The 19,881-nt window shown below is 38.6% G+C and overlaps 1 protein-coding gene across 1 annotated transcript; it reads right to left on the bottom strand.

Moving 5' to 3' along the window:
* Window positions 1-536: 536 nt before the first annotated feature.
* LOC139960875 (bactericidal permeability-increasing protein-like) lies at window positions 537-19,232 on the bottom strand. Its single transcript, XM_071959543.1, has 16 exons — window positions 18,933-19,232; window positions 16,055-16,166; window positions 14,484-14,612; window positions 13,364-13,437; window positions 12,347-12,443; window positions 11,448-11,511; window positions 10,633-10,696; window positions 10,194-10,282; window positions 9,704-9,880; window positions 8,624-8,689; window positions 7,315-7,482; window positions 7,034-7,101; window positions 6,416-6,458; window positions 5,524-5,587; window positions 4,774-4,850; window positions 537-4,582 (listed from the first exon to the last, which is right to left on the bottom strand). The coding sequence occupies exons 1-16, from the start codon at window positions 19,036-19,038 to the stop codon at window positions 4,493-4,495; spliced, it is 1,488 nt and encodes a 495-aa protein (XP_071815644.1). The 5' UTR covers window positions 19,039-19,232; the 3' UTR covers window positions 537-4,492.
* Between the last annotated feature and the right edge of the window lie 649 nt (window positions 19,233-19,881).

Genomic DNA, 19,881 nt, shown 5'->3' with positions numbered 1-19,881 from the left:
AAGCAAGCTTGCAAATTGACACAATGCATAGTTATATATAACTGGAACTTTTACTTGCATAAGAGAACTGTCACGAGAAATGGTCAACAAGCGCACCACCCCCCCCCCCCCGATGAAGGAAGTTACTCTTAATATAAAATGTACATAAGTTGTTCAGTTTTCGCTGCTAATCGTCGCGTGACCCCTCTTATATGGAATGTGCGTGGCGGAAGGGGTTTCCCCCACCCATCCCACATGTTTTATAGAGCGTCCCCTACCCTGAATGTACGACGGTTAACTTGTATTCACGTAGACAGATGCGACGTGTGCACAATAACAGTTAAACATATATATATTTATATATATATATATATATATATATATATATATTAATTTATATGTATTGTATTTATGGAAATTACGGTTTTTACGGTATACCTATGCCGAAACTGAGAATTGCTGGTACCGTCTCTGAGGATAAGCATAACTTTATGAAAAACTTTCAACGCGAAGGGAGGGGGAGGTGGGGGAGAGTAGAAGAGAGACTGATAAACGACTTCTTGTGCTCCCATTTGAATTTATTGCCATCATTTTTATTAAAAGTGATTATATTGGAAAAATAATGAAATAAAGTAAGAATAATTAAAGAAATAAGTGACATTGTAAATATTTAAAGTACTATTATTCGCGAGAATATTGTTTTTAACGAACTGCAAACATGTTATTTGGATCCACAAAAAAATCTCACGTTTTCCGATTGATATTTTATGTTGTTTGTGCATTGATGGGACGTATGCTAAGTCCTTGGTATTCAAACGTTTTTGCTTTTTGTCCTCAAGTTTCCCCCTTCATCACCTTAGCGACACCTCCAATGACGTATGTTGTAGCCTGGGAAAGGGGCCCTATCGGGTAAGAGGTATACCCCTTACATTTGAAAATAAAAACCTTCAGTTGGTTAATACCGGTAGTGCTTCTGAGTAGCAAAATGGTGTTATACTTTGCAATTCCTGAAAGAAGTAATTTATGATCAAGAATTTCCCCATTTTTTTCCCTGCAACTTTCGGCGATGAAGTTTTGGCCACCCTTTAAAAGAGTCGTGACATAGACTACCCGTATGTTCAACTATTCCCGCCACTGTGAATAATTGAGGGGGTAATTTCTCAACGCACAAACTCTTTCTCTCCCTCGGTCATCACTCTCAAAACTTGACATAACTATGCAGGGGCGGATCCAGGGGGGGCCCGGGGGGCCCGGGCCCCCCTTTTTGAAAATCCTGATTTTTTTTTTTTTTTTACCGCGTTCGAGGGAAAGGGCCCCATGCGTGATCAGTGGCGTAGCTACGGGGGGCCTGAAATTGCAGACATGAGATCCATATTTTCAGGCTAGGTACATGCTGCTTAGAATACTCGGGAAGTGCCGTTTTCGGCCATCTGGGGGTTTGTAAAGCCAAAAATTTTCTTGGACGCTCCGCGCCAACCGATGATGGCGCTCCGCTTAGATAGTCTTACGTTCAGTCGCGGCTGGACCAGTCAGCCCCCCCCCCCCTGTCACAAATCCTGCATCAGCCCCTGATATGTCATTGAATATTCCACAAAACAACTTTTTATGTCCACGAAACTGTCGAAAAACATGATTTTCACTACTGGTAGAGATATAAAATATTGGGAATTCTGAATTTCCTGCAAACATGCGGCTGTGCCTGTTCAATACTCACTACTGTATCGCCTTAAAAAATGATGAGTGGAAATAGTTTCTCCAGGACCATATCGTATCGTGGGTATCGAGTGCGTCTGATATACGAACGTACGTAGTAGTACGTACGTACGTACGTCTATGATGATATGCACTGTACTGTACTGATAAAAAACATAGGTGAATTTCACTCCATGGGAGTGATCACTGAGCACATTCCGGTATAAGAGTGAATTTCCACTCCATTGGAGTAAATCTTAACTCCTAATAGAGTTATATTCACTCATATTAGGAGTGAGGGTTAACTCCAATAGAGTTAAATTTCACTCTTAATTTGAAGTGCGCCGAGTGATCACTCCAATGGAATGAAATCCACTCATTTGTTTTTAGAGTGTTGCTAGATATATGAAGAAGAAATTTACATACCAATACATGTTATCGGTCATCGATTGGCACAAAAAGCCAGATTCTGATGACAGCTGCCTCAAGAAACCCAATAAATGGCCTAATAAGCACCGAGCCACCAATGTGGACCATTACCGAAACATCGATGCGTGTTAGTCTTCCACCCCCTTCCTCTAATGCTATTTAAGTCCACATGTGGGCATATCCTGCAAATCTACCGGTAGCCCACAGGGGTTTGAGTTGGGAGAAAGGCCTTGACAGCTTGAAACGACAAATGATGCCAACTTCCCTCAAGTTAAAAGTCTGGCTGAGTTGGCAAGGCCAGTCAGCATGAAAGAGAAAAAACTTTTTTGCATTTCTGTCACCAAAGTTGCACATCTTTTTGGTTGCTATTTTGCCTCACAGGTGCCATCTCCTGCGATCTGGGGGGTGCTGAAATCTCAAATTTTCTCTGTACGCTCCGCGCCAACCAAGGTGGCGCTCCGCTTAGATAGTAAACTCCGCCCCCCCCCACAAGAAAGAACAGCCCCCCATGGCCCCCACTCAAAAAATCCTAGCTACGCCACTGTGCGTGTAATTTTTTGTAAAATAAATTTGCAAAAAGAGTACACCATCATTCTGATAAAGTGAAGGTGAGAGGGGCACTCTGACTGCATCAATAGTCTCCATCTGGAAGGGGGCATCCAAGATGAAATGGCCTGGAGTAGCCTGGTAAAAAGTAGTTTGCATCACCACCTACTCCCCAAAGACGTAAATCCCAGCTCATTGCTCGAAATTGCAAATATATGCCCGGCAAACCATGAATACGTGATTTATTGGAAATAAATTTTACTCAAAACTTTCACGAAAAGTAGCACCAGATTGCACCGAGGACCTCCATATTTTGTGAAATTTTCCAAGGGGAGGGGGGCACCCACTCCCCTTAGACCCCTCCCCCAGGACGACGATTAGGCATTTCCCATCTGGGCCCCCCCTTCGGCGAAATCCTGGATCCGCCACTGCTATGTATACACAATTAGCCAGTGTTTGAAAAAAACGTATGCAAAACTACTTTTACTAATGGTCCCGAACGATCCACCCGGATGGGCTGGGTAATTCACTGCATATTAAAACACGAGGCTATTTATTAGGCTGTTTATTCTACACTGATCTTCAGCCCCGTTGCCAAGTATCAAAAAAAGTATGACGTCACCTATAAAAGGTGAAAGGTCATAACAGATGAAGTTCCAGTCATATCTGCCTCGATTTTGAGGAAGCAACAAAAAACAAACACGTAGAAAAACAGTCGTTTTGGTAAAAGTCGAAAGTGAAAACTCCTCACACAAATACGTCGTTAAAGCTGATTGGTCGGTAGCCTACAAATTGGGCAAAGTGATTGGTCGTTAACGTTAATGTAACTCAATGACGTCACACATAACGCGCTGCTTAAAGTAAAAACGGAAACAGGATCTCGTCAAACGCACATCATTTCATATTGACCTTACCTGTTTACTAAACAATATCGAGAGACAAAAAAAATAATCAAACATTATAGCAGCTGTGACGTGTATGGCAAGCCCATGCGCTATTAAGGGCCCTCTAATCGAGTCCGGCCACCATGGCTATATCCCACTGACTCCCCTGTCTCCAGGCCCGGCTGTCTATAACCCCAACCTGATAGTCTCCGGCAGGGATAACTTGAAAAGGGCCGGGTCCCGCGTGATCTTCAGAAACACCAAGAACGTGTGCCGGGTATGATGTTATTCAGAGACAAAATCTCCAAAGACGCGAAGTGACGTATTAGCCTGATTTACATATAGCCTGCATTACCTTAAATATATGGATCATAACACGGCGACCTGCTCAGAGGTTTGAGCGCGATATTTATCGATTTATAGTGACAAAACTGGAGCCCATTGGTTTGTAATGAGCTCCCAAGACGTTGCCAATGAAAGTATTATGATACGCTGCCATGGTAGCCACCTAGTTGAAACTTACATAACTTGAGCCCTCCGGTTTTGGAGTTTGCGAAACATCTTTTTCAACCTGGAAACTTCATTGATATTGTGACCTTAAACATTTTTACGCTCTTATCATTGGACGTGATTGCTGTATATATACATTCGTAGTACACCTTTGGCGTATTACATGGTTTTATATGCTGTTAATGTTAGAGTATGATAAATGTACACAGTTTGGGGAGATTAGGCCATATTGTCATTTTTGGCATTATTCTTGTACGGTACTTTGTCTGTAGTATAGACCTAACAATGGTAAAATGTATGCTAACAACTATCATTCAATCAAAGCCTATGAATGAGATATTTACAGTGTATCCTACTTTCGCAAACCCTGTATGTCTACACACTACGTATGTAGATAATGTAGCAGCAGCAACAACAAAGAAAGAAAAACAACGTTTTTCAAACGTATATTCCTACACATCTTTTTGCTGCTGACGGCGAGATTTCGCCCTGGTCTCCCAAAGAGGATCGTACACCATATCCGTTCCGATCTTCACAAAGCCCTGTGGATGAGAAACAGATATAGCAGCAATCATAAACAGACGGGAAGAATACACACACACACACATACATACCCGCACACACGCATATATATATATATATATATATATATATATATATATATATATATATATATATATATATATATATATATATATATATATATATATAACACTCTCCATTTGATACATACCTTGCCTTGCGTTAACTCTGGATTTTGAAGGCTGTATTTGTCGAAACTTGGCACAGGTACGCCAGTAGCTCCCATTTCTGTAAATAATTCAATATTTGAAGTTTTAAATAAAAAAATTCTTTTACCGAGGTAAGTGGAGGAAGCTTTATTTAGACAATATACTCTCTGGCATTCACAGTTTGGGCTTTTTGGAAGGAAACGTTTTTTATTTTTATTTTGTTATTATTATTGTTTATTATTGAGAAGACCACGCACTGCAGGTGCACTTACCATGTATGATATAAACAACAAGCAATATGAGATATATACATACTAATACAAACAACCACGATGGCCTCTCGACCTACTGTAGCTTAGCAATGGTACTCTCGTAGTTCATTCCCTCCTAACTGATTTTACATTACGTGTCACCCGTATAACCAGTTTGTAGTTATGAGCCAACTTCGTCGTCATCGGTGACGTTATTGTTATGTGGTCACAATTATATGATGTAAGCGTGTTGGAGCCAGGCACGAAGCCAAAGTTCGAATGGGCGGTGGGAATGTTGGCTGTTGTCTTTCCTGAGAATCCCCCCTCCCCCTCCAACACACACACACACGCCCACGACGGTCACGGCTCTGATTGGAGCTGAGCGTGATGGGATTCCGGGGCTTTGTTAATGTACTAAAGTTCTTCCCGGACAGACTACGTATAATGTGTAATGTATACAGACTAGATGCCGGATGCCTTGCAATTGAGAGTATTTCTTACCGTTTATCTTTGGTATGATGAACATCTTACAAGCAAACTGGAACTTCATTCTCAACTTATCAATCTAAAGAAGAAGAAAATGATTTCAGATGTCGGATAAATCACAACTCAAAAAATACAGTTTAAAAGAAGGCAAATTTGTTATCCACATCCTCCCATTGTTTCTTACAGATAACGTTTTCCCTCTTTAGCTGCCATTACTAGAATACTACTCAGTGGCATATCTGAAATATATATATATATATATATATATATTTATATATATATATATATATATATATATATTGTTATCTAACATCATATGCTATGTATACCGGTGAACGATAATCAACGGGCACCCAGTATATGCTAGATTCAAAAGCTGTACATTGTTCTCAACTATATCTTAAGGGATATTATATTTAGTTTTTATGATCGACAATATTTCTCGTTAGACTCGCAAAGTATGGTTTACTTTGTGATGACTCACAGAACGGGGTATCATCTCTTATAGTCTTTGCGACGAAGTTCTATAGTATACAGTTTTTCCTGTCGCGTTAAAGCGAGGGCGCTATATTTCTTTACTTGAATAGCTTGTGGTCCTTATTGAATTTGGAATATTCGAAGGTAGCTAATACGGGCGGTGTACTTGCAACGTAAGTTGGCTATACATACTAACCTTCCAGACTTATTTTGTACAAAACGAAAATACACTGTCTTGTAACAAGCCTTTAATATAAGGCTTATTTTAATGGCTTATTGGTTGAACAATAAATAATTACGTTCCTCTATGCTAGGTATTTCTGTTAGCATGATTATATTGATAAAGAAACCTGCTCAGACTAGTACCAATTCATATTCAAATGAATGAAAATAGCGTTGGCCCTATTTGTATCATGTAGTGTTTTTCTACCTTGAAATCTTTAATGGCGGTCCGAAGCAGCCGCAGATCAGCACTGAAAGAGATAACATGGTTGAACTGAAAATTAGTTGCCAACAAAATAACTCTTGTCTTTTAACCTTGATGTCAATTAATACTAAATATGGACCGACTTCCAAACCCTCAACACCAACCCTGTTACCATTCTCCCCGACCGACATCAGCGTTTATGTGTCGGTTGTCAAATTTCCATGTTTTCCAAAACAAACCAATATTTTTCAAAGTATAAGGCATGCACTGACTGATCGAACAAAAAGCATCCGTTTTACATTTCTCACCTCACGAGTCATAGTTACTGAGTAATTCTATAATACTCTGAAGTCATTTGAAACATTTCCGTCGCCCAGACACTTTTCACACATAATACCAATCACCTGCGAAAGCAATTTCAGAAAATGTCAACAAATGCCAGATTTTCATATTTGGAATGAGCCTTGACTACTCAAATTGATAAACCGCATCACTATGAGATTTGTATGTCTAATCCAGTGTCGAGGATTGGCTTAAACTCAACGCAAGAAACTATACTTAGAACCAATCATCTTTGATGTTAAGTTGTTGTAGGAATCATATCTGTCGTCCAAGGTATACCTGACATAGGATGAGTTCCATATCAAACTTGATTGCTTGAATCCGAGCTTAGCGCTTAACTTCAGGGTCTGAAATGTAAGATGATAGAAAGACAATCGTCACGAACGTAACCAACTGTCTGCCGAATGCCCACTATAGAATAATAGTAATATATATTTATTGCTGACTCCATGGACAAATGAACTTGAAAGAACACTTACACTCAACAAAACTTGACAATATGAAGAACGATTACTATAATTGTACATGATACCACGCACAATATGTATTAGTAGACTCACAGCTTCGAGAGTGAACAGATATGCGAGGGTATTATTCGGTTGAATGACGTAAGCGGCTACGTCACCAGTCACTGCAGCTCCGACTTTGTCTGGAGTAATGCTAACTGAGGGCGGTTGAGTTGTGTTTAAGTTCAGCTGCATCATCATATCAGGGTATAACTTGGAGAGCTAACAAGAGAAAAAGAAAAAAGGAATTAGAATTAATATAATTTACATAGTCTACATGTCACGTGATTGCTACGCATTTAATTACCTATGACGTAAGGAAGGAAACTGTGTAAACTGATTCCAAAATTTGTTGGTTATAGTGCAATTAATATTGTTCTATATTTTGTATGGAAGTGTCTTTTATCATTTCACTCCTTTAAGATACTTTTAACGAATGGGTTAAATTTAACTGTAAACGTGTATTGATCGAGCGAGAATTTACTAAGTATGTACGCGCTCTGCTGTGAGGGGGGGGGGGGGGGAGTGTTTACTCAGTGTGTAAGCGCACTGCTGGGTGTGTGGGAGGCAATGTTAGGATCTCAGTCATAGCTATTAATTGATATATAATTTGCTACTATCCTGTAAATATAGCTAAGCATAGTATGAAGAGGTAACACAATTAATTTATTGAAAGTTTATTCGGTGATTTGTTTCGAATAGGTTAATGTTATCCCCTTCGCCTCCCTCCTTTTGCCTTGTGTTCTAATTTTGTTTAATGGGGGGGGGGGTGGAAAAATATCGGAGGCCCTGGTCAGGATCCATTCGGGCCCTGTGATTAATCCGGCCCTCGCAAAATATCTCGATAAGTGTTAAACTGTGATTCCATATTACAAGATGTCTGATGTTGGTTCATGTAATCTAACGTTAACCGTCCGTTCAAAGAAAGTATCACTCGAATCAGAACCTCTCACAATATTTTTTTTCCATTAGCGGCTGTTCAATGATTGCTGTGATTCACTCCTGCATCTTTTATATTTCTGTTACCCGATTGTAAATTATCGCAATTTATTGAAAACAATGTGAGACATTAATGATGATTATATAATCGACTGAAACATTTCTGTTAATTTAAGAACCGAAGCTTTAAAATGTAGATTTACTGCAGTCTAATACCGTAAACAACTTAAACGGCCAGTAAAAAAGATTGCTAAAGTTTAACTCACAGTTAAAACTGGGTCATATCCTATTAATAAATATGTATTTTCATATTTTTATTCTGGATTTTAGACAACTTAAACTGAAAGTGTACCGAAACTAAATATATCGGAGGCTATAACGATTGTAACATGCAGAAAGCAGGCCAGAATAGGGATCTACTTACCTGGGGAATGAGAAACTCGACTGCAAACTCTGAAGTGTTTAAGCTAATCTTACTGCTTGGTGGAACCTACAATGGAAGTGAGTAAACATGTCATAAATTGAGGATCATTCTTGTTTCTCCCGAATATACTGACAAGTCTTATAACTCTCACCGATGCAACTTTAAACTTGACGAAACATTTCCCTACGACCCCAGAGCATCTTAAAGGATATTCCGGACAAAAATACCCTTTTATTGATTTATTCTTGAAACTTGATACATTTAAAATGTATTCTTAGATGTCAATGTGAAAAAGACATTTTTAAGTATAGGTATTTTTTTCCCCATAAGATATCACAACGAAAAACCCTGAAAAATTACAACAACAAAATAATTAGAACGTGGTTTTGACCTAAAGAAAAACAAAGAAAGAAAGAAGAAAAGAAGTCATATTTAGCCAAAGAATAACCCATTTAACTGTCTGATATTTAACTCTAGTAAATGTCTCAGAATCACATGTATGTACCTGCAGTCACTAGTATTCTTTGCAAACTGGCAGCACATTACTGTCTGATCTAGATATATATGTATATGTATATATATATACATATATAGATCAGACAGTAATGTGATGCCAGTTTGCAAAGTATACTAGTATACTACTATATATTTATAGATTGTCTTTTCCATACCAGAATTGAATAAGCTATAGTTATTTTTTATTGTTGTCATGAACACAAAACTGTCTGATCTATATATATATATATATATATATATATATATATATATATATATATATATATTATAGATTATTAAATATATATATATATGTATATATATATATATTATAGATTATTAAATATATATATATATATGTATATATATATATATATATATATATATATATTATAGATTATTAACAGAAAGTAAAAGATAAAGCCATGAATTTCTTTGAAAATGAAACAGCGAACAATACTTACTACATCTTGTTTAACATATGTATAATATTATACTGGGAAAGAAGCCTGTATTCTGAAGGACATATCCAGCACTGTTAGCAACATAGTCATAGTGTTCAGGTGTGTGTGTTAGTGTACTTACTTTATCCTGTGTAACAATATACTGAAAGAAGCCCGTATTCTGGAGGACATATCCAGCACTGTTAGCAACATAGTCAGTCATCCACATGATCACCATCTTGGATTGATCTGGATCGCTTGGAATTGTGGGTATCTCATAGGGTGCCTCTGTGTGCTTTCCCTTCTGATAGACTTCACCCTTGATGAGAAAATTGAAACAAATCGTCACTTTCAACAAAAAAATCTGAAAGTGGTTCTTATGAAATACATGAGATGGGATTACATTTCTGTTCATATACTTATTATCAAACATTATTTGACTGAAAAAAAAAGATTAATAATATCTTGGTAACCATAAGTTACACAATTATGATATCCTGGTATTTTGACAGCTACCGATTTATTGTAAATAAGCCCGAAACAACAACCTCAGTACAGGACACGTATATATGAGGCCTAGTTAAATATGTTTATACAAAAAAAAAATCAGAATCAGATATCAGATTATTTACCTTGTGTGATGTCGTCAAGGTAACGTCAAAAATCGGTGACGTCACCAGAGAATAGTCGATCTCGGCTTTATCAGTTATAGAGGCAACGACTGTAGGAAAGTATATGCCAAAGATAACAAAAAAGAAAGTGAACCTAAAGCTTGTCTCTTTCTGATAAATGTCAAATATGAATTAATTGTTTTAGGTTTATGGAGAGAGTTTTATAAATCCAAAGCATATAAGCCTCATATAGCCCTCACTAGTTTGAAATAGGCCTATGTGGTAACTCGACTAAAGGATGCTTAATAATTCTTACATGTTCTTCCGGAGTTGCGCATTTAAAGAAGTGTTCACAAACTGTTATATTTATTTATTACATATCGAAAGGAGTTCTCTCATTAACTAACGTAATTTAGTTGGCATGTTAATTACACCTTGTTGAAACTGCATTTTAACTTACTCTGAATATTCGCTATTTCCTTGGCTAGGTCCGTATTGACCTCGTTAATCACTGTTTTACAAACCTGTGAAACATAAGTAATAATCATTTTTTGTTTCATCTGCTGATGAAGAAAATATTATCTAACGATCTCTGTGCATGATGAATTCAACACAGCAGACATGTTGCCGTTTGGTATGGTATATATATATTAACGATGAATAAATTCAATTGATAAATTGTGTTAATAGTGTATTTGTTGTTTCTGATTACTACCGATGTATATATGGTTTGCGAGCATGGATGTCTGTTATCACTTCCATTGTGTCTGCTAATTTTAAATATAAAAGCAGTCTCGAAATATATATATCAAAGTTGAACGAGGGAAAATACGGATTTTCGTCAGACAATGTCACTGTAACACGGGTTTGATGCGTCGTTAGAACACTAAAGTAAGAACTCGCTCATTTTTTTCCAAAGAATGTCAGACTCAATTACAACCAGTGGCGGGCACAAGGCGATGGGGTGTGGGGTGGGGGGGGGCCGCCACCTCCATCGTGAATGATGGGATATTTTGCACTCAGACGAGGACGAATACAACCCACATCTACGGGTCCATGGCCACATCAGGCGCGGGCGCGGATCCAAGGTTCGCTGGCGATATTTTCTACCTCCTCTCTCGTTTCAGCCTCACACAAAACTTCCAAACTGGTTATTAAAAACAACAACAATAACATGAATCAAGTAAACAACAGTACCGATTGGTTAAGTCTGCGCATTTGAATTGCTACTGATCTAGTCAACAAACTGTTAATACTATATCGTAAATAACTTACCTGGTCGTTCAAGATGTCTTGGATTGCGTCAGCGATTTGGGAGTCAAACAAATTGTACAGCCAACTTGAATATAAAAATTTTAAAAAATAACGAAATTAATGTTAAATCGATACTTTACTTTTCGAAATTCTGTCTAAAGCCATTTCCTATAATGATGACTGTAAGAAACGGACGGTAGGCTTCATATAGTGTCATCATATTATATGTTAATACAGAAGTATACAGATAACATTTCTATATGAAAACCTATTATGAAGACTTCTGTTTATTCAACATTAAAACAGGGTTAAATCTCTGAAACGCTCATTTCACCACATGCAGCTACATCGATAATGACGCTTGTTCCTCGACCAAGAGTTAAATTAATCTTTACTGTTAATCATATTGTTTTATCAATTTTTAATCACGCTAACTAACAGGTTCATTTAATATTGTACAAAATAAGGGAACACTTACGTCTGATTTTGTAATACAATAAACAGAAGTTATATGGGGCTTTAACAATCTTGGTTTTGTGATTGATTTTTCGTTGATCTATGTATAATAGTCTGTTAATGCTAGGCTACACGGTTCAGTCACTTTGATTGAAGAGCTTCTCTTGCTGAAAGAGTCATTCCTCAAAAACGGAATGTCAGTGTTATCAAATTGCAACATGCGCTATAATGGAAAGGTGTTTTACTTTTCTTTTTGGTGAGGTTATGAATGTGACAACATTCACAACATAAACCATATATCTATTCAATATTTGAACTAGTTAATAAATGAGAAACTTTGACAGCATGGATTGCATATATAGGTTATGTTATATTTCCTGAGTCTGTCTGCTGTAAATTGGTAAAGGTCTGGTTTAAGTGATACTGTTTGGAATGTTATAGTATAAGACGCATTTTAAACAAACCTTGCACCTCCATGTAAAGTTATGTCCACACTTCCAGCATCAAAGGCACAATCATGAGATGAGCTGTAAACTGTCGGACGACCGGTAGCATCCACTCCTGTCAAAGATAAATTAACGGGGCGAAAATATCCTGTAAGCACTTAAGTTCTAAGGCTTCTTTTTCGTTTGTCGTTTTCAGTATTTTTTTTATTATAAATATTTACATATTCCAGTTTCTTACTTAGCTGGCGGTACTCTACAATATAATCATATTTACAGGTTCGGTTGGGTGATTCTACGACTTTATTACCTTGCAGAATATTCCCCCGCCTCACCCGCTCCTACCAGTCCCTTCCCTGTTCCTCCTTATTCAGTCTCTATAGACGTATTCTCTATAGACGTATTCTACGTATTCTCTATAGACGTATTCTCTATAGACGTATTCTACGTATTCTCTATAGACGTATTCTACGTATTCTCCATAGACGTATTCTACGTATCCTCTATAGACGTATTCTACGTATTCTCTATAGACGTATTCAATGTATTCTCTATAGCCGCATTCTACGTATTCTCTATAGACGTATTCTACGTATTCTCTATAGACGTATTCTACGTATTCTCTATAGACGTATTCTACGTATTCTATATAGACGTATTCTACGTATTCTCTATAGACGTATTCTACGTATTCTCTATAGACGTATTCTACGTATTCTCTATAGACGTATTCTACGTATTCTCTATAGACGTATTCTACGTATTCTATATAGACGTATTCTACGTATTCTCTATAGACGTATTCTACGTATTTATATATAGACGCATTCTACGTATTCTCTAGAGACGTATTCTACGTATTCTACTTCATCCCATAACCATTTACATCAACACAATATAGGACGTCCGTGGTACTCTGTTATCAGCGAAAACTGTTCATATCTCAAAATCAGACTTTGGCGTTTACTCTGCATGGAGGACGAGAAAAGGGCCCTGCTTTCATGTAATAGGGACATTTTGACCTTTATTTGTCCTTACCTATTTCGATGGTTACATAGAGGGTTACATCAGAAATCCAAACGTCAAAGCTGCCAGAATCAGATATTGGAATACTGTTAAATGAAATATAAATATATATAACTTCACATGCACAATTGCATACCAAAACACATTGCATGTATTTCGGGAAACTTTATAAGTAATAAAATAATAAATTACCACAACTTTCAATATAGATTTTACCCCGTGCTATGGGGACGAGGTGGGTGGGGGACTTCTAAATTTCCCTCGAATGATTTAGATAGGGACACGAACATTTATGGCTGGACTAGAGGGATCCTGGGGCGTCGAAGGCGACTCCTATGGGGGTGGAGTGGAGTCAGAAAGTGAAATTTTGCAATCTGAGGCACATTTAAACGAAAATTAGGTTTATGATAGGTTTCAAAATGTGCCAGGTTAAAAACGGTGTGCACCCCGCCCTCATTTAACAACTGAACTTTAAAACAAATAAAATCTCACAACTGAAGGTTTTCCAGAGGTTGGGGGACTTTTTAAGAAAAAGTCGCCCAGGAAAGAACCTGGGCACGAAAACCAAACTACTGAATGATTGATCCGCTTCTAACCCCAGTCCCCTTGCATCGGGACTGTGACTGTGGGATATACCCCTTCCCTCTTTTGAGCGCACCACTAGGCAGAATTTGCAGGGGGTGTGTGTCTGCATATATGACCTTTGCCTAACCTATTGTTTAAACTGCATTCCTGCAAACTTATTGCATGGTGTGATTGGAAGTACCAAATCCCCGGTTCACGTGCCTAAAGTCATCGGGACAAAAAAAAAAAAAATCCCTGAAATCCCGGGGCCAAGAGTCACCCAAGCTATTGACCATATAGTTTCCTCTTATTGAACATTCAAGCTACTATCCAATGAAATTACCCGCAACACTGTTTATGCTAATTAGGTATGATAAATAGCTGTACGCAAGGCCTATATACGAGTCGTGATAAACACGTTAGCATGATTTGCCGCATATATACATGTGAGCATGGGAAGGATAATTGTAACAAATATGCACAACACCAAAAGAGGTCATTACATGCATTAACTTGGAAAAGTAGAACTCATATACAGACATATACGTACCAACAACATGTTACTTACATGCTATCTAGTTTGTAGCGCCAGTCTCCGTGAAGAGAGGTACTGAGACCGCTCGTTGAGACCTTGAGACCAACATCGGTCACGGTAGAGATGGACGCAGACGGTATATGAAACCTGGTCACATGGATACTATACAGGAGAGAAAATATATTCGGACTTATTCATATGGGAGATGTAGAGGTTGTGGGGGGAGGTGGGAAGGGGTCGGTCGTGAAGGATGGGATTCGGGAAGGGGTTGGATTATTGAAGGCAACACTTCGTGTTATAGTCCTATTTGACTTGCATATACTGTAGGAGGAGCTTGATTTAGGACCCCTGCCCCCCCCCCCCCCCGCTACATTCTTTAAACTTTTAACGCTGGTGGGGTTAGACAACTCGTCGTCGAAGTTCAACAACGTGTTAAACGGCAGGTTTTTAATGGTACCTAGTGAGAATTTAAGAGAACATTGCCGCATAGTTTTGGCGGGAATTACAATTATGGAGACGGCTTCAATGTGTAATTTATATGATTACGTTTACGCGGGACACGATACATGCTCGCGGTACATAAGGCAAAGTAATGCGTGGTTCAGCGGTTAGAGTGTCCGCCTCACAATCCGGTTAGGTTTCCGGAATCAAAATTCCGCCAGGAGCCAGATTCTCTTGACCTATTAAAAAAAAACCCACTGTTGGTGAAAGTTTAGTCTTCCGTAGACTTGGTATTTCTGGTTTGTTAACTTGGGAAAGGGGTTGTTTCTGTGCTTTACTTGGTTTCGAAACAACTTTGTGATTTCGAATTGGGTGCCTTTGCCTACCTCAGTCTTTGAGAAAGTGGTCAGCTACCGGGGTATACACTCTCGTCCATCGGATGGGGACGTTAAATGGCGGTCCCTAGAGCAGGAATGGGAGTAAATTCACACCCCTGCCTCGTTATCCTCTGAACACTTATCAATAAGGGAAGGCTTGAAATAAGACGGTGTTCATCCACGAAGGCTAACACGGATAGGGTCTCAAGTAAGCTATTGAAGGCTTCCTGATCTTTGGGTCTCTAAACTAAACTATAACCCTGCACTTGTAAATTTGCATTGGAACCCTCAGACTTTTCAGAACGCGTTCTTTTGGATTCGAATTTCAGAGTTTAGAATTCAAATGTTGCATTCTAAAGCATATTTATACTACACACTATAGGTCTATATAATTAGGTCTAAACGCAATGTCGTGTTAATCAATACTTTCGAGTTTTGAAAAAAACTGAACGTTTCGCCCCCCCCCCCCTCCCCCCTCCCCCCTCCCCCCACTGAACGTGCTTCATTGACAGGAGGCAGGTGACAGATGCCACTTTCCGTTTGCACGCAACTGAAAAAAAGTTGGATTTAGAGGGGTGTGCCCTTCTCATGAACGATTCCCCCCCCCCCATATTTTTACTCGTTTATTAATCGCCAACAAGATTCTCGTCTGAGAAGAAAAGGTAACATGTGATTTAATCGGGGCTCTAGCCTGCTATGTCCCAGCCCTCTTTTTTACCATGCTTGCGTCAGATGGTCTGACTGTTTCTAAGGTTCTTCAAATGTTTATTCATATGTATATCTTACTTGGTTAACGAATATCTGATAGTGCCAATCACAACATCTGCACTGCCTGATTGGTCTGGAATGGTTGCCTTGGAGATCTCCTCTTTTAGTTTACGTACTCCAACATCACTTACTGCAAAGGAAAGTTTAATTTATATATATATATATATATATATATATATATATATATATATATATACATCTATATAAACACTTACATATATATAAACACAGTAACGATAAGACACTTTCTCTTTAAATTCATGCTTGCTGAAAATTATGACATACTGATGCAGCTATACTCGTACCCCTGGTACCTGGGTCCGAACCCCACCCAGTCCTGTCCCTCTCAAAATACTCTCAAGGAGCAGTATATAATAGTGACCGTTCCAACTCATTGTAACAGTAAGTCCACCCCCCCCCCCCCTCCCTTCTCTCCCTGTAGATATTCCGAATGGACCTCCATTTCAGCAGGAAATTATGTCTGGCAGCACAAACAGCATATTTCTCATCACCTTTCTAAATAAAACCAGGACAAGGAATGTATATAAAGAGATCACACATACTCCATAGCATTATGATATTATATGTTATTTGAGACTTTGAACTAACACATACAGCTAAGCAAAATCAAATATTATTTATTTATTGAGATATCATCAATGTAATGTACTTTCACATGCATGATATGCAAGTCCGGGGGTTTAATTACAAGTATGAACATTACTCAGACTAGAGCCAAGCTGGCTTCAACTAGTTTTAACTATAGGGAAGTGTCAGTGATACATCCATGGTCAACTTAAGTTGTCCTGTCTTATAAATCATGTGTTCTATACAAGATTTTCAAATATTCTGCCGCTAGTAGTGTATAAATGTCAAATACTTCACTCAGTCTAAACATATAAACACAACGGCAATTATCCTTTCCCATCCCATAGTAGACATCAAACTCCACACTACGAAAACAGGAAGCACATAACGACATCAGATATATCGTGTCATGACAACTTTATGTATTGTAACGTATTGTATTGTAATTTACACAAAATTCTAACCTTCAACTTCTACTTTCTCCGATTTGTAACTGCCAAACCTGTACCTAGACTCATCTTCACGAAAGCCATTCAGTTAAATTTCACGTCTATTACAACCAGTGTTCGATTTTTCCGGTATCGCATCGCAAAATGCGATCCAAAACGACAAACTTGCGAGACGTTTCCAAATCAGCATCGCACATTGTGCCGATTTGTGCGATACAAATTCCTAGTCAGATTTGGGAGCAAACACTCAAACCTTAACTTACGAACTGTCGATCACAATGTAGAAGTTATAATTTATTGAGTTTATACTCAATGTACAACTTATTCACTTGACCGTATAGCGAAAAAAAAACCTGAAAAAATAATATCCTACCATAGTTAAGTGTAAAGCAAATAGCCTAACCACCTCGGCGGTTACGGATCTCACGTAACTAAAAGGTTCCCTGGCAACGTGCCAAAAAAATGTTAACAAACAGGTGTTACACAGGGGATGAGTTCACAGTTGTTGGGAAGGTACCTGGGCAAATTCACAGCACATGTACCGTGGTACAGTAGTTGGGTATAGGGTTAAACACTGCAGTTGTAAAAATGTACGCATAGTGCACGCTATTCATTGTTAGGCAGTCTAGAAACGGGGCTTTGCTGAACGTTGTTTGTTTCATAATATCGGAAGTTTTGTAAGCTGCACTTTTTAAAGATTGAAAGACAGATTAAATCTCTTTTCATTTTATAACATAATATAGCTACTTTAACTTGTCATTTTAAAATTTTCATCAGTTTCGTGACGATTTAAATAAAAAAAGTTGTCAGTATTTTGCATCCTCAACTGCGAATTTTTTCATCGCCAGACATCGCAAAAAATGACAATTTTCGGGGGCTTTCGCCCCCAGGATCCCCACGAGGGGTTCTACCCCATGACCCCACCATAGCCCTAAGACAGGCCCCTGGACACCACGCCTTTATGCTCGCACGTTACGCGTGCTAGGCAGGCGAACACCGGCGGGAAATCGGCAGTGTGTTCGCGGAAAATTGAACAAGGTTTTCCAACACTGCTGAACCGTGCAGTTACTGTATGCATCATATTCAAGGTTTTCACGGAGGCCTTTGAGGAAATGAATGGTTAGTACAGTGTATATATGCTGCACTAATGCTGTGTGTAGGTTCACGAAGGTCATTGGTTATATTCGCGCGCCGTAGACGTGTTTTTAGATGTTACGGAGAGTCAGGTTTCCATGGATATTAATCGAAAATGAATCTGAGTTTAACTGACGCTAAAGAAATGGATCGTCTTGGGCAGATTAACAAATCATTGCAAGTATAAATAAGTACAGGTAGCTCTGCTGTTAAAAAGAAAAGTTCAATATCGGTTTGCTGTTATCGGCAATTAGGCAAAATTTTACCGATACCGATATGCTGCCGATATTGCAAATATCGGCCGATACCGATATTGAAAACGATTATCGTAGCAACACTAGTATAAATAATAATAATAAACAAACATTTTCTAGTTAATACATTGATCGCCAACATTTGGTCCGTTTTGTGGTAATTTCAAAACTGCTATTCAATATTGGGGAACTGCTATGCAACAAAAATATTGTATAGCAATTGTCGAAATTTGTTGCTATGCAATTTTTTGGCCATAAGTCGAACACTGATTACAACCCTTTCCTCCCCCCCCCCTCTTTCCTCAATATATATGAGAAAACTTCATGTAGTAAATCGACGCTCAAAATTCTGATTACGGCGATTAAGAGATTATCACCACACCTTAAAAGTTATATGACTGGTGTTCGAGAGAGAAACGGTCCAAAGTCATCGTTTTAATCTATTGATTACACTAGTCAGTTAATACTTACAAAATCGGAGTCCAGTGGGTGTAATGCGGGCCTGGAAGCCTGGTTTCACTGCTAACGAGCTCCCAAGAAATAAGATGATCACGATGAAAAGATGATGCATTGCCATGGTAAAGTGGTAGGCGTTTATCAGTACTTTCAAGACTGACAGTAGAACGTTAAATGATTCTTGTATATCGATGTCACTTTCCTTTCTATATATATATATATATATTTCCGCAGAGAGGAAACACACGAATAACGAAAATTAAAGCAAGCTTGCAAATTGACACAATGTATAGTTATATATAACTGGAACTTTTACTTGCACGAGAGAACTGTCACGAGAAATGGTCAACAAGCGCACCACCCCCCCCCCCCTCCCCGCTCCGATGAATGGAAGCCATTCTTAATATAAAATGTACTTAAGTTGTTCAGTTTTCGCTGCTCATCGTCGCGTGACCCCTCTTATATGGAATTCTTAAAATCAACGCCTTATGGAACGTGCGTGGCGGAAGGGGTTTCCCCCACCCATCCCACATGTTTCATAGGCGTCCCCCTACCCTGAATGTACGACGGTTAACTTGTATTCATGCAGAAAGATGCGACGTGTGCACAATAACAGTCCCATTCCTTCCCTTTTTTCACCGTGCTCTGCTCCTAAGTAAAGGCTTTCTGTGTATACCCTTTATATATTGAGTGGCTCCCAAGTGCCCCGAACGCTTTAGGTGTAAAGTACGAACGCACCCTTAAAGGGTGTGAAGACTCGAGCACAAAGAAACGTCTCTTGCCGGTAATCTGACCTAGTTTCGAATGAGGTGTAACATAAGTGTTAGACACCGCCATCGATCCCAGAAAATAAATAAACAGCTTTCGTCGGTAATTAGACACTAGTGTACAGTCAATATATATGCAGCTACGGTACACCCACGACACAGTGTATATATCAGCGATGGACATCTCAGGTCTAGAT

The sequence above is a fragment of the Apostichopus japonicus genome, chromosome 3 (genome assembly GCF_037975245.1).
Source record: "Apostichopus japonicus isolate 1M-3 chromosome 3, ASM3797524v1, whole genome shotgun sequence".
Lineage (NCBI taxonomy): Eukaryota > Metazoa > Echinodermata > Holothuroidea > Aspidochirotida > Stichopodidae > Apostichopus > Apostichopus japonicus.
The sequence above is the reverse complement of the archived record's forward strand: the minus strand, read 5'-3'. Positions and strand labels throughout refer to the sequence as shown.